Raw genomic sequence first — 12346 nt, forward strand, 5'->3', positions numbered from 1 at the left:
TAATATAAGACTCTATTTGACTTTTATTTTGGTCCTAAATATATACCTCAACAATCCACTTTGTCTCTCGTATTTATACATTTTTTTCCAAAGTAACCCTTCAACAATGATAGTTCTAGTCAATATACTTGATTAACAAGGTTATTTTAGGAAAGACAACACCTATTTAGGACAAATAACTAACCTCAACTTGCTTTCTTAGTCTCTTTAAATTAGTTAACTGGCTCTTATATATTAGAATAGGAGGTAGTAATTTTAAAAATAATGTTACCATAATACAAACCAAACATGTGGAAGGGTGTAATTCAAATTTTTTTTAATAAAAAAATGCTTTTAGAAAGCATTCTTAACAATAGCCAGATACCCTCTATACGTAGAACTAGCTCAACAAAACGAGGAGGGAATGGAGGAACATGCGCTGCAAATTGATTGGTGCAAAATTCTAAGATCCCCGCGCAATCACCCGTGAGAATCTACATATACGAGTAGAGGGCCCATCCTGATTCCATTGCTGGACAAAGTTCTCTGTAGATACTAGAATAGAATCGATTTCTCAGCCTGCAGTTTGGCTGTGACATTAGCGCTAGACAATCAATGCATCCATGTTGTGCTTTTGAAGCTTAAAGGAAAGTTATGACCATAGAAAAAATAGTTCAGAACCACGTCAACACCATTTCAATCGTCCTTCTAATATCAAAGCACCTACTACGACTGGGATGAAAAAGACTCCCAGCCTCTAACCTATAAACCCAAAGAAACTAGGTAATTACCAAGAATATGGACAAATAGTTCATCATCTACTCAGATGTTCACTTCCTTACGTCACGAGAACCATCATCATCAACTCATCAACGGATCATTCTCATGAATAAGGTGGGTTTTCCCTTCAGGCCAGTCCATTATTGCCTTACATTATGTACGCAGTTCTTAGCAATTCACCTCCACCTCCTCACCCGCAATCAAATCACACAAAAAGAATGACATTTGACCAATGAGGAGAGACCTAGATCACCACAACAAACAAGGGGGTACATGGCTTGAGGTTTATATAAGTTGAGCATTGATTCAAAGGACACTCATGTTGACAACGTAAAGAAGGAAGGACAAGGTATAGGAGCCCCACCAAATTTTAATATAGTATTTAGACAATTTCTCTTTAGATTAAATCTTTTAATCCATGTCAAAAGTTAAAAGCTAGAGACTAACTGTGATAATAAACAAAGTAAAAAAATGTTTATCAACAAAAAGAAAAAAGGCATAGGTATTAAGTTATAAACTGAGACACGGTATGAGCATCTACAAAATTAATTTTCTCTTAATCCCAACCCATTTTGCAGTATAATAAAATTCAAACCTGTGTAAGCTCTGACACCCAAATTTGATTAACATGTAATTTTTAATCAATGATTAAATGTTTAATCTAGAGAATACAACATTAAATTGATCGGGAAACATAATTTTTCAATCACCAGCTAATTCGTGAGCTTGTTTTAATGTTTTAAAACCCACAAACCCGTTATCTGATATAAATGAGATTTAAACTAGTATTGGTTTTGATATCAAACTTCAAAAATAAAAATGTTCTGGCAAAAAAAAAAAGAGAATAAAAATGTTAACAATCATCTAATACCAAATTTGACCAACAAATGTAATTCTTTGATCAACAATAAAAAAATGAGAAATATAATTCTTGAATCAACAGTTAATTCATTCACGAGCTTATTTTTATTTTACCATAGAAAGTAAGATTTAGCTAACAAATATAATTTTTATATAATCTATCAATCAATGGTTAGCCCACAAGCGATGTAAGTTGGGTTTAAATTATTATAGTTTTTAATACTACTACTGTCTTAAGTATAAGATATCGTTTATAGAGTAATTTACATTATAAAAAAGTCTTATATTTAGGACTAGAGGAGTACTAAATTTTAGTAAGAAAAATTTCAACCATCATGCTAAAATTTAAATAATTAACAGAGATTCAAAATGAGACTCACATGCACTCTATTTCCTAACTCATGAACATCTACTGATAATAAGCATAAGAACTAGTTGACCGATTTGAATAGATTAAGAAAATAGTTAAGTTATTATTTGTTAAAGAGACATTGCCTTTCATAGAATATCCTTGTTAATAAGTATATTGGTTAGAATTATTATTATTAAAAGGATTATCTTGAGAGAAAAATATATAATAATACGAGACAAATGGATTAAAGTTATGTTTAGGACCAAAATCAAATCAGTTTTTTATTTACAACTAAAAGTAGTACTCCTCTGGTCCTTAATATAAGACCCATTTAACTAATTTGATTAGATTAAGGAAGTTAGGTAAGTTAGTTAATAAGAAAAGTGACAACATTTTCCTGAAACAACACCAATCATATTTCTTAATGCCCCATCTCCCCTCTTTTACTTGATTATGGTTGATGGAGTATCTATAAGGGTAATTTAGAGAAAAATGATAAATATGATAAATGGGTCTTATATTTATGATCAAAACCAACCCAAGAATTGGATCCTATATTAAGGACCGGAGGAGTATTAGATTGTTTTTTTTTTTTTGGCCAATGATTAGATCAGTTCAATAAATTAGCAAAGAGGCGCCAAGATTTTATTGATTTAATTGAATTTGACTGAAAATCACCTATATCCTACGTCCGAACCCCCATCATTCTCAGGATTCATGATTTCATCCACATCTCATGCTTCTCCATCAGCAAAATCTACTTGAAGAAAAAACCCTAACCTGCTTCTTCGACTCAGCTCCTCCGGCGGCTCTCCACTGGCCCAAGCTTCCTCAAAACTCTTTGAATATTTACGGCTTCGAACGGGATTGCAGGAATTTGCGAACTCCTCTCTCTCTTTAACCTCGCTCAAGGACTGTTCCTAAGGGATTCCAGCTCCATGCCCATATCATCAAAGTAGGTATCCAGACCATCCCTCTCTTATATCCCACCATCTCATCAACCTTTATTCAAAATCACAACTACCCCTCTTTCTTTGCCCGTCAAGTTTTTGAAGAGGCGCCGCACAAGTCAAGCACCACTTGGAGCTCTGTTATTTCCTCATTTGCCCAAAATGAGCTTCCTTTACTTGCTCTTGAATTCTTTCGTCGAATGCTTCACAGTGGGGTTCGGCCTGACGACCATATATTCCCCAGTGCAACTAAGTCGTGTGCATTTTTATCAAGGTGTGATGTTGGGCAGTCTGTGCACTGCCTTGTCGTGAAGACTGGGTATGAATTTGATTTGTTCGTTGGGAGTTCAATCGTTGATATGTATGCCAAGTGTGGAGAGATAAGACTTGCTCGGCAAATGTTCGATGAAATGCCTGAAAAGAATGTGGTTTCTTGGAGCGGGATGATATATGGCTACACTCAAATGTGTGAAGATGATGAAGCTCTCAGACTGTTCAGGCAAGCATTACTGGAAGATGTGGATGTCAATGATTTTACATTGTCATGTGTGTTACGGTTTTGTGGCAGCTCAACTTTGCTTGAATTGGGGAAGCAAATCATGGACTATGCTTTAAGACAAGTTTTAATTCATCAAGCTTCGTGGGCAGTTCTTTGATATCGCTGTACTCCAAGTGCGGTGTAGTTGAAGGAGCTTATCAAGTTTTTGATGAGATAATCATTAAAAACCTTGGTATGTGGAATGCAATGCTCATAGCGTGTGCTCAACATGCGCACACAAGCAAAACGTTTGAGCTGTGTCAAACAGATGGGAAGTGTTGGGATGAAGCCCAATTTCATCACCTTCTTATGCATACTTTATGCTTGCAGCCATGGAGGATTAGTAGAGAAAGGCCAATATTACTTTCAGCTCATGAAAGACTATGGTATTAAACCAGGGGCCCAACATTATGCCTCCATGGTAGATTTGCTAGGTCGTGCTGGAAAACTGAAGGAGGCAGTTCAGATAGTTCAAGAAATGCCCATGGAACCAACAGAAAGTGTTTGGGGAGCATTATTGACAGGTTGTAGAATACACGGGAACAGTGAATTGGCATCATATGTTGCTGATAGAGTTATTGAGTTAGGTCCTGTAAGCGCAGGTCTTCATGTCCTCTTATCTAATGCTTATGCTGCTGCTGGAAGATGGGAAGAAGCAGCAAGAGCAAGGAAGATGTTGAGGGACCATGGAATAAAGAAGGAAACTGGTTTGAGCTGGGTGGAGGAGGGAAACAGAGTTCACACATTTGCTGCTGGGGATAGATCTCATGTGAGAACCATAGAAATATATAAGAAATTGGAGGAATTAGGAGAAGAGATGGAGAAAGCTGGTTATGTAGCAGACACATCTTTTGTGTTGAAAGAAGTGGATGGTGAAGAGAAGAATCAAACAATTAGGTATCACAGCGAAAGGTTAGCCATAGCATTTGGCCTTATAATTTTCCCTCCTGAACGACCCATCAGAGTAATGAAGAATTTGCGTGTTTGTGGTGATTGCCACACTGCAATCAAGTTTATAAGCAAATGCACTGGAACGGTCATCATTGTGAGGGATAACAACCGGTTCCACAGATTTGAAGATGGAAAATGCACTTGTGGAGATTATTGGTGATCGTCAAGATTAGTACTGTCAACAGCTATGCTTTGGAACGGGAACAACATAATCATGACAATCAAAATAGATTATTCATTCATCTCATCCTTTGTCACTGTTTTTTTCCACACAAAAAAAATTATTGTACATATTGTACTACAATCTAAGAAGTGAGACTGAGATTCAGAACACCTTTTTTTTTTTTTTTTTGCCTGAAGATTCAGAACACAATTAAATATAAACTTTAACCATCTGGCCTTCTCCTTTCTTAAAGATAAAAAAGATACTATGTGGAATCCACTGCTTTTAAGTACATGTATGGCCAAGAACCTGAGATGGTTGAGTGTGGCAAAGAACACTATGACAACTTTTAAGGATGTGGTGGATGTACCATATTTCATCCTCGCATTTGTGTTCATTCTGTATGAATCCATCTATTCAAAAGCTTGCCCATTGAGAATTCAAATCCTAACGACAGACTATTTTCAGGCCATTGTTGCTAGTGCATTTGCAAGTTACAAGAAGGTCATGGCAGCTGCATCATCTGTGTTGCAGATACTTCATCTTATTATGACCCTTGGCATATTTTCCCTGGGTATTCAAGCTTAGTTCACTGTTTCTTGTTTAACCGTGCGTCTGGGTTTAATTCTTTGGCCAGTGCTCTCCTTCCTTGTTCAATCTCCTGCCTTTTGCTTCTAAATTATTTACAGACGACATCCATGTTTTGCAACGTATAAGAGTTGGCATCCCGCTAATATTACAATGGTTATAAAATAAGAATAATATCATATGCTTGTGTATTCTTGAGCAAAATACAGCAACTGATTTTCACGTTTCTGTTCTGGCTGAGTAGTATGTTGCGGTGACTAAGCCCATTAATACTCTGGCGTTTGTTTTTGATGGCATTGACTATGGCGCTTCAGATTTTACATGCTGCGCTTGCTCCTTGGTATGTGTGGAAGATCCTTTCTTAGTGAATGACAGCGACAATCTTTAACATTTCTTCGGTTCAAAAATTAGGAGGAAAAGGCAACATTTATGAAAGTTTTAACATGCATTTCCCGAACTGCTGAAACACATTCATCATTTCTCCTTTTCTGTGCATATCTGTCTGTGTTATGGCTAATAAGTTTCCTATTTCTCCGAGAATATGGTGGCAATAGTGAGCATATTTTGCTTATTCACGTGATCCTCAAGCCATGGCTTTGCTGGTATATGGATCGCTTTGTCCATTTATATTAGTTAACGTACATTCGCTGGATTTTGGGGGGTAACTTCTTCTGCAAATAGAGTGTTTTGGTGTTACAAAATCTGAAGAAATCACCTTATCACTTTTCTAAGTGAAATAAAACTATAACGGAGGACTAAAAGGATGGACTCCATTAATGGGTGTTATATTGCAGGCTAGGTTCTCTAACCGGCCCTTGGAGGTTCCTCAAAGAAAATTCTGCACTACTGGCTCGGTTTTGTGAACTTGTTTAACCATCATAGAAATTTTGGAGTAAATAGGCCCACCATCAAGGACTTGAATAGATTCTCATGCCCAAAAAAAAATGTATAGATTCAAATCACTTTTGCCCCCGTATTGTTCCTCATATCTTGTCAAAGGGAAAAATGGTATGTTTTTACGGCCTTGTAAAAGAAGTAAAGCCATTAACAGCTTAGGAAGGTAAGATTTTGGTTTAGTTATTGGCTGTCAAGTTTTAATCTCGGTATCTTCATTTGGTGCCGAAGGGGGCAACAATGTTTAAGATCGCATCATCTAACCTTGATTTTTTTTTTGGGCCAAAAATTTTATTGAATCCAGATAATAAGCAATTAGATATCCCAGGGATAAGCTCAAAATTATCGGTGATATGGTAGCAAAATCGTATTCAGACCGTTGCTAAAATAATAACAGGCTCCAAACTTATAGTAGAAAAGATTTTTTTTTTTTTTGCTATGCATAGTTATTTTTCTGTTACATTAGAGAATAACGGGTAATGTCTTGTTTCTATCAAGAGACATAAAAGGAGAATAAAAATATTCGTTGAAAGAGATCCAAGGCTATTGAACTATCCATTATTCTTACTTTCCTATACCTTCTGCAAAAGCAAGGCAAGAACGGGAACAATCAAGAAAATGAGATGTGAAGTGGGAAAAGGGATGTCCTTGTTGTGAGGCTATTCAAGTAAATTCACGTGGGATAGTAGGATTCAGGGAAAATGCCCCCAGCTTTACCATTGATGGTGATTTCAGGGTCACATCGAGAACAAAACAAGACGTATACAGCGGCAGGTCACATTGAGTTGTCTTGAAGTGCCAGAGTTCGTGATAGGAACCACATAATATTTGCAAGCATCACTCAAAGCTGGCAATTTTTTTCCCTCGCTGCTTTTCTTCCCAAGCTTTTTAGTTAGTCTTCTCAGTTCTCACCTTCCTTTTTCGCCTTTCCCCGAGCCGTCCATCTACAAGAACCTGTGCTCTATATTTAAACATTTGCGATAACATAAAATATGTACTCCTCCGGTCCTAATTATAAGATCCAATTGATTTATTTGAGGAGATTAAGGAAGTAAGTTAAGTTGGTTATTTATAATAAATAAATGTTGTCATTTCTAAAATATCCTTGCTAATTAAGTATATTGGCTAAAACTATCATTATTAGAAGGATTATCTTGGAAAAAAATACATAAATATAAGAGACAAAATGGATTGGGTCTTATAATTAGGACCAAATAAAAAGTCAAATTAGGTCTTATAATAAGGACCGGAGGAGTACATAATTATGCCAAGTGGTTGCTGCTACATTGGCTTCCGAGAGTGAGTTGACGCGTTTTTTTTGGGTCAAAAGGGTGAGTTGACATGTTTGGAGCTCAATGGGGAAATTCCACCGTCACAAGTCCACACGACATACAGCGAATCATTTTTTTGAGTAAGGGCCTGTTTGAGTGCTCCAAAACCGTGGTTTCAGAAGTACTTTTCTGCAAAATGAGGTAACCTCCTCCACATATTTACTTCGTAATCCGTAAAAGCACTTCTGAAACCATGGTTTAGTTTCTATCCAAACACTCCCTAAGTTATTTTTACCAATACATAGTAAATCATACTATTCTGATTTTTAATATAAAAACTTATTTGATATTTAATTTAATTTTAAATATAATATTCTAATTTATTTTACCTATCATCTTTATCTATTTTTTTAAAATAATTCTTACAGAAATTGTACGTATTAAAAACTTTACCAAATAATAATTATAACTAATACATATTATTAGTAAAAATACCTTAATTATACTTAAATTTGACGTTCCATAAACAGCATGAGCCATTTCGAATTTTGTGTCAGCAAATAAAACTCATTCCGAATAAATACGTTAAATATGGAAGGAGTCAGATAAATCCTATTCGAGCGGAATAAATTATATACACTACAGAGCGTTACGATCCATTCACATTCCCCGCTGCCAACTCCGTAATGGCACATGTGCTTATGCCATGCACCGCCCAGTCCTACTAAAGCAAAAGTTATACCAAAGTGATAATAGGAATAAAGAACTAGAGTATTAGAATAATATATCAATAAACTTTAATTGAATGTTTACGTGACTAAAGGTTCGGTCCTTCAACATCCCTAATTTACACACTTCCCAATAATCCACAAAAATTGATCCCACACAAAATGAGAATTACCATAACCAGCATGCTGTATTTTCTTCCCCAAAACTGGACCAGTACGGAGTCTCAGAGCTTACCCTCTAGGACCCCACTAATTATGTTTCCTGCCCCCAGAATACTTGGGAATAAAGAAAAATACGGACCAAACTCAGGGTTTAGGAATAGGACTTCGATTTAATTTAATATAACGTTGCTGATCAATGAAGGAAAAAAATGACAGGGAGATGAGCTTCTTTTGAAAAGATCCGCAGCCAAAAAATCGTAACATGGAGATCATTAATCTTGTCTGAATGCCTCCCGGTGGTTGAGTCTTCTACTTTAACTCTGTAGCAACAAATTTGGAAAATGAATTTCCTCGGGAACTTCTATTATTCCTGCTTACTTCCACAGTTATTGTTTATCTTCTTCCAACACCAACAAAATTTCAAAAAGAAGAAATATAGTACTATTTACTGAAAATTTTCGGTCATCTACCTCTGGGTCAGGAAAAGTCATTTCAGTTTTGCTGAGCCACAAGATGATCAAGCTGCATTTGTTCAAGCCATGCCCCCAATACCGCATGATCCACAGGTTCGATTTGCGCACTAACATTTGATCCGTCGGCCGAGGTTCCGGCCACTGCCATGCCTGGGACACTAGCGGCCGGCTCTTTAATCTCACCTGGAGGTTCTTTGACTAAAGACTGTACCCATGATAGGTCAGGTTCCTCGCCATTGTGCCCAAGCTCAAATGAAGAAGATCTATGGAATTTACCCATGTCATCGGTGCTGACGGCCCAATCCAACTTACCGTTCGGGGAACCCCAGTTGGACCAAGAATTGATTGAGGAACCAGCAACAGCAGCCGCAGAGCTGGAGCCAAGTTCCCGAGAGCTAAGGCTACGGAATTGTTGCAGCTTCTCACGTTGAGCTAGCATAGAAATTCTGGAGCTCATCGGTGAAATAGGTTCCACTTTGCGTGGTGACATCCTTCCTGACGACTGAACGGCAAAAGAAGTCTGCAATAAAGGATGGTCAGCATTCTTGGAAGGAAATTTTGTATTGACAGGTGATAGCAAGCTTTGCTGCTGCTGAAATTGATTAAGAACAGCAGATTTGTGGGTTGGGGAGTAAACACTTGAGGCCATTGCTGGATCAGCAAATCGAGGGGAAGAGTTCTCAGCAGAAAATAGATCATCGAGATTTGAATGGGTCAAGGTCTTCATACGAACTGGCTGATTCATGCTATTAGAATTCATTGGTTGTTGAGGAAGGCAAGACAACTCATTAAGGAGCTGTTGTTGCTGAACCTCATATTCTGACAACAAATCCAAGTCTTCCACAGGAATATCTCTAGCATTATGCGAGGATCTCAAATGACTGCAATGAAGATTACTTCCAGGCAAGTGCAAAGATGGGACATTGGCTTGTGACCAAGCAGCTGAAGAGTATGGCATGCCATTGGCAGAAGGAGACATGGGCGAAGTGAATGGTGAAGGGGAAATGACAGACATAGAGGAAGGGGAGCCAGGCAACAGGCTCATAGCTGCAGCAAAATCCATGGCAGGTGTGCTTGAACGAGGAGAGGGAACAGCAGAACCAGTTGAAACATGTAGAGACCGAAGCTCCTCAGCAGTATGGGCAAAGAAACAAACTCTTCTATTGCAATTTGTTCCATCCTTGCAGAGGCGGGTTCGATATTGGGCTGGATGTAGCCAACACTCAAAAACTCCATGTGCATACTCACACATATCGCCACGTCGGCAAGCCCCCTTCCGAAATTCAGGACAAGGAACACAGCTATAGTGGAACTTCCTTGGGTCCCTTCTCCGGGCATTTTCTCCCGGATGGACAAAAGGACATTCAGTCCAATCATGGGAATAAGCACGTGAACAAGGCCGAACCTTGAAAGAATACATTCGGAATTCATCAGTTGCATATATGCTGTTCTTGATGTCTGGAAGAGATGGATCAACAGGATATTCTTTCTTCTCTGGTGCATGAAAAACAGGAGCGTCATTTGACTTTGACTTCAAGAGGGCATCTAGTGCAGAAGATGGAGACTCATTCTCTGGTGAAGTTGATAAAGGTGGCGATTCAGCTTTTGATGTGGTTGTGTTAACCCTAAGATTAAACCCTGCTATGGAGTCATCAGTTCGAAGAAGTTCTTCAAGACTGCTTTTGACATGATCAAGCTTGGGAGGAACAACAATAACGTCAACTGGACGGTGACCATTGGCATCCACGGAACTTGGATCAGCACCTGCTGATAAGAGCAATTTTACAACATCAACCGCATTAGCAGCTCCACCTGACGCAGCACAATGAAGTGCAGTGCTCTTGTCAAGGCCACAGGGACGATTTATGTTAGCATTGGATAGTGATAGAATCAGCTTCACGACACCAATGCTACCATAAGTGGCAGCAACCATCAAAGGGGTTCTCTGCTCGTTGACCATAGGTTTTGAACCCTTTCCACGACCATACCATAGTCCAGCCTCATGGACACAGGATGGATCACGCTCAATCAGTCGTTCAAAACCCTCAACATCATTATTAGCTGCAAACTCAAGCAAGCTTACAAAAGCATCTTCAGTCTCAGTAGTCAAGTGATTCATTTTTCAGCTTCTAAGTTCCGTGGAGCTAAACAAATACAAGACAGTGATTGGAGACAGTGTGTACTTTAGCTGCTCAAATCCACAGCACATGCTCTTATATGCAGGAGATTCAGCTGAGGGAAAGGAGAGAAAAACAAATAATTTAAACGAGCATTCATTAATATCAAAGAATTATCATATAAACCAAAAGGAATAATGACGAAACACTCGACTGAAAGATACCGAGGCCACATATGGGCATGAACGACCATCCCCCACAAGCAATTCTCAGGTGCTCCACAAAAATAATTAAGAAGGCAAGTAGGAGCACAAAATTGGACATTAAACTATCTTTTCCAATTGGTCTATGGAAAAAATTGCTAATTTACCGCAAAAGATTAAAAAAAAAAAAAAAAGCAGTTTCCTCTGATAACCAAACATCTACCTTTGTTCTCATTCGCAATACCCAGGGACCAAACATCATATGAACAGACTAAGAAAAAAAGTCCCCGGTAATGGAAACAATTCACTGGGCTTGGAAACTTTGAAACGAGAGAAATCGTTATCAACCCAGGGACAATTAAATCAAGCAGTCAATGAGACAAGAAATTGCATGGAGCAGTTTCACTAAGAAAAAATCGAGATCAGGCTAACGACGAACTTTGACCATGCTTTGCACTCGTTTTCGCACAAACTACCTCGAAATATGTGCTGCACTAGAAATTGGGTGCAGCAGTAAGGCAACAAGGTTTGGCCCTAAAAAAAAAAAGCAGTAAGGCAACGAGAAAAGGCAAGTACAATTTACGTTCCAGAAGAAAATAATCGTGGCTTTTAAAAGCACCGAGAAAGTGAGAGAACAAGAAACAAACTGACTTCCTGATGACTCTTTAAGTGTTTTAAGAATACCAGAACCCAGTAAGAAAACCAACCCACACAGTTTCCTTGCTCCATCAAAACCCCATTACACAGAAGACAGATGTAAAAGCAAGACTTAAAATGATCCAAACTGAGACAAGCTTTGATCGAAGTGAATCTTATCTTACCGGCTCTCGAATTTGGGAGAAAACGAAGGGAAAATCCAGAGTCAAGGGAAGTCGTCAGATCTCAACGGGGAGTGAAGCAGCTAAAACAGCGCTTCGAACTGTGGATATTAGGATTCCGAGCAATTTTGGAGGAGAAACTAGTAAGGAGAAATGTCGCGACCAATTCTTCTTTCTCCATTTCTTATGCCAGTCCTCATCGAAGCACAAAGAGAAAACTACAAATTCTTTTTATTGATAAAGTCGCCAATAGGATAAAAAAAATGAGCGACGCATTAAAAAAATACTCAGACGCACTCAGAGGTACGCACTTGATTATTCGTCCGCAGCACCTAGTGCCCTTTTTATTGGCCAATTGTAAAGGCCTGTTCGGCCCTGAGAGGGATACGATCGTCAATTCTTGAAAAGATGAGGGGCAAAAAGGTACTTTAGGAGCGAGGAACACTCTCTCTCATCTGACGTGGTTATTCTTGATGCGAGTGCGACAAAACCATGCCTTGTAATAATTTAATAGGATC

General features: G+C 38.3%; 1 protein-coding gene and 1 pseudogene across 1 annotated transcript; one reads left to right on the forward strand and one right to left on the reverse strand.

The window, feature by feature from the left end:
• The first annotated feature begins 2879 nt into the window (after positions 1 to 2879).
• LOC114743522 (putative pentatricopeptide repeat-containing protein At5g52630) lies at positions 2880 to 4688 on the forward strand (annotated as a pseudogene).
• A 3406-nt stretch (positions 4689 to 8094) lies between these two features.
• LOC114743523 (zinc finger CCCH domain-containing protein 30-like) lies at positions 8095 to 12069 on the reverse strand. Its single transcript, XM_028931733.1, has 2 exons — positions 11832 to 12069; positions 8095 to 10922 (listed from the first exon to the last, which is right to left on the reverse strand). Exon 2 carries the CDS (start codon positions 10807 to 10809, stop codon positions 8710 to 8712), a length of 2100 nt encoding a protein of 699 aa, XP_028787566.1. The 5' UTR covers positions 10810 to 10922; positions 11832 to 12069; the 3' UTR covers positions 8095 to 8709.
• Positions 12070 to 12346: the final 277 nt, after the last annotated feature.

Source organism: Neltuma alba, unplaced genomic scaffold (assembly GCF_004799145.2).
Source record: "Neltuma alba isolate B1F8T4 unplaced genomic scaffold, ASM479914v2 tig00004041_pilon, whole genome shotgun sequence".
Lineage (NCBI taxonomy): Eukaryota > Viridiplantae > Streptophyta > Magnoliopsida > Fabales > Fabaceae > Neltuma > Neltuma alba.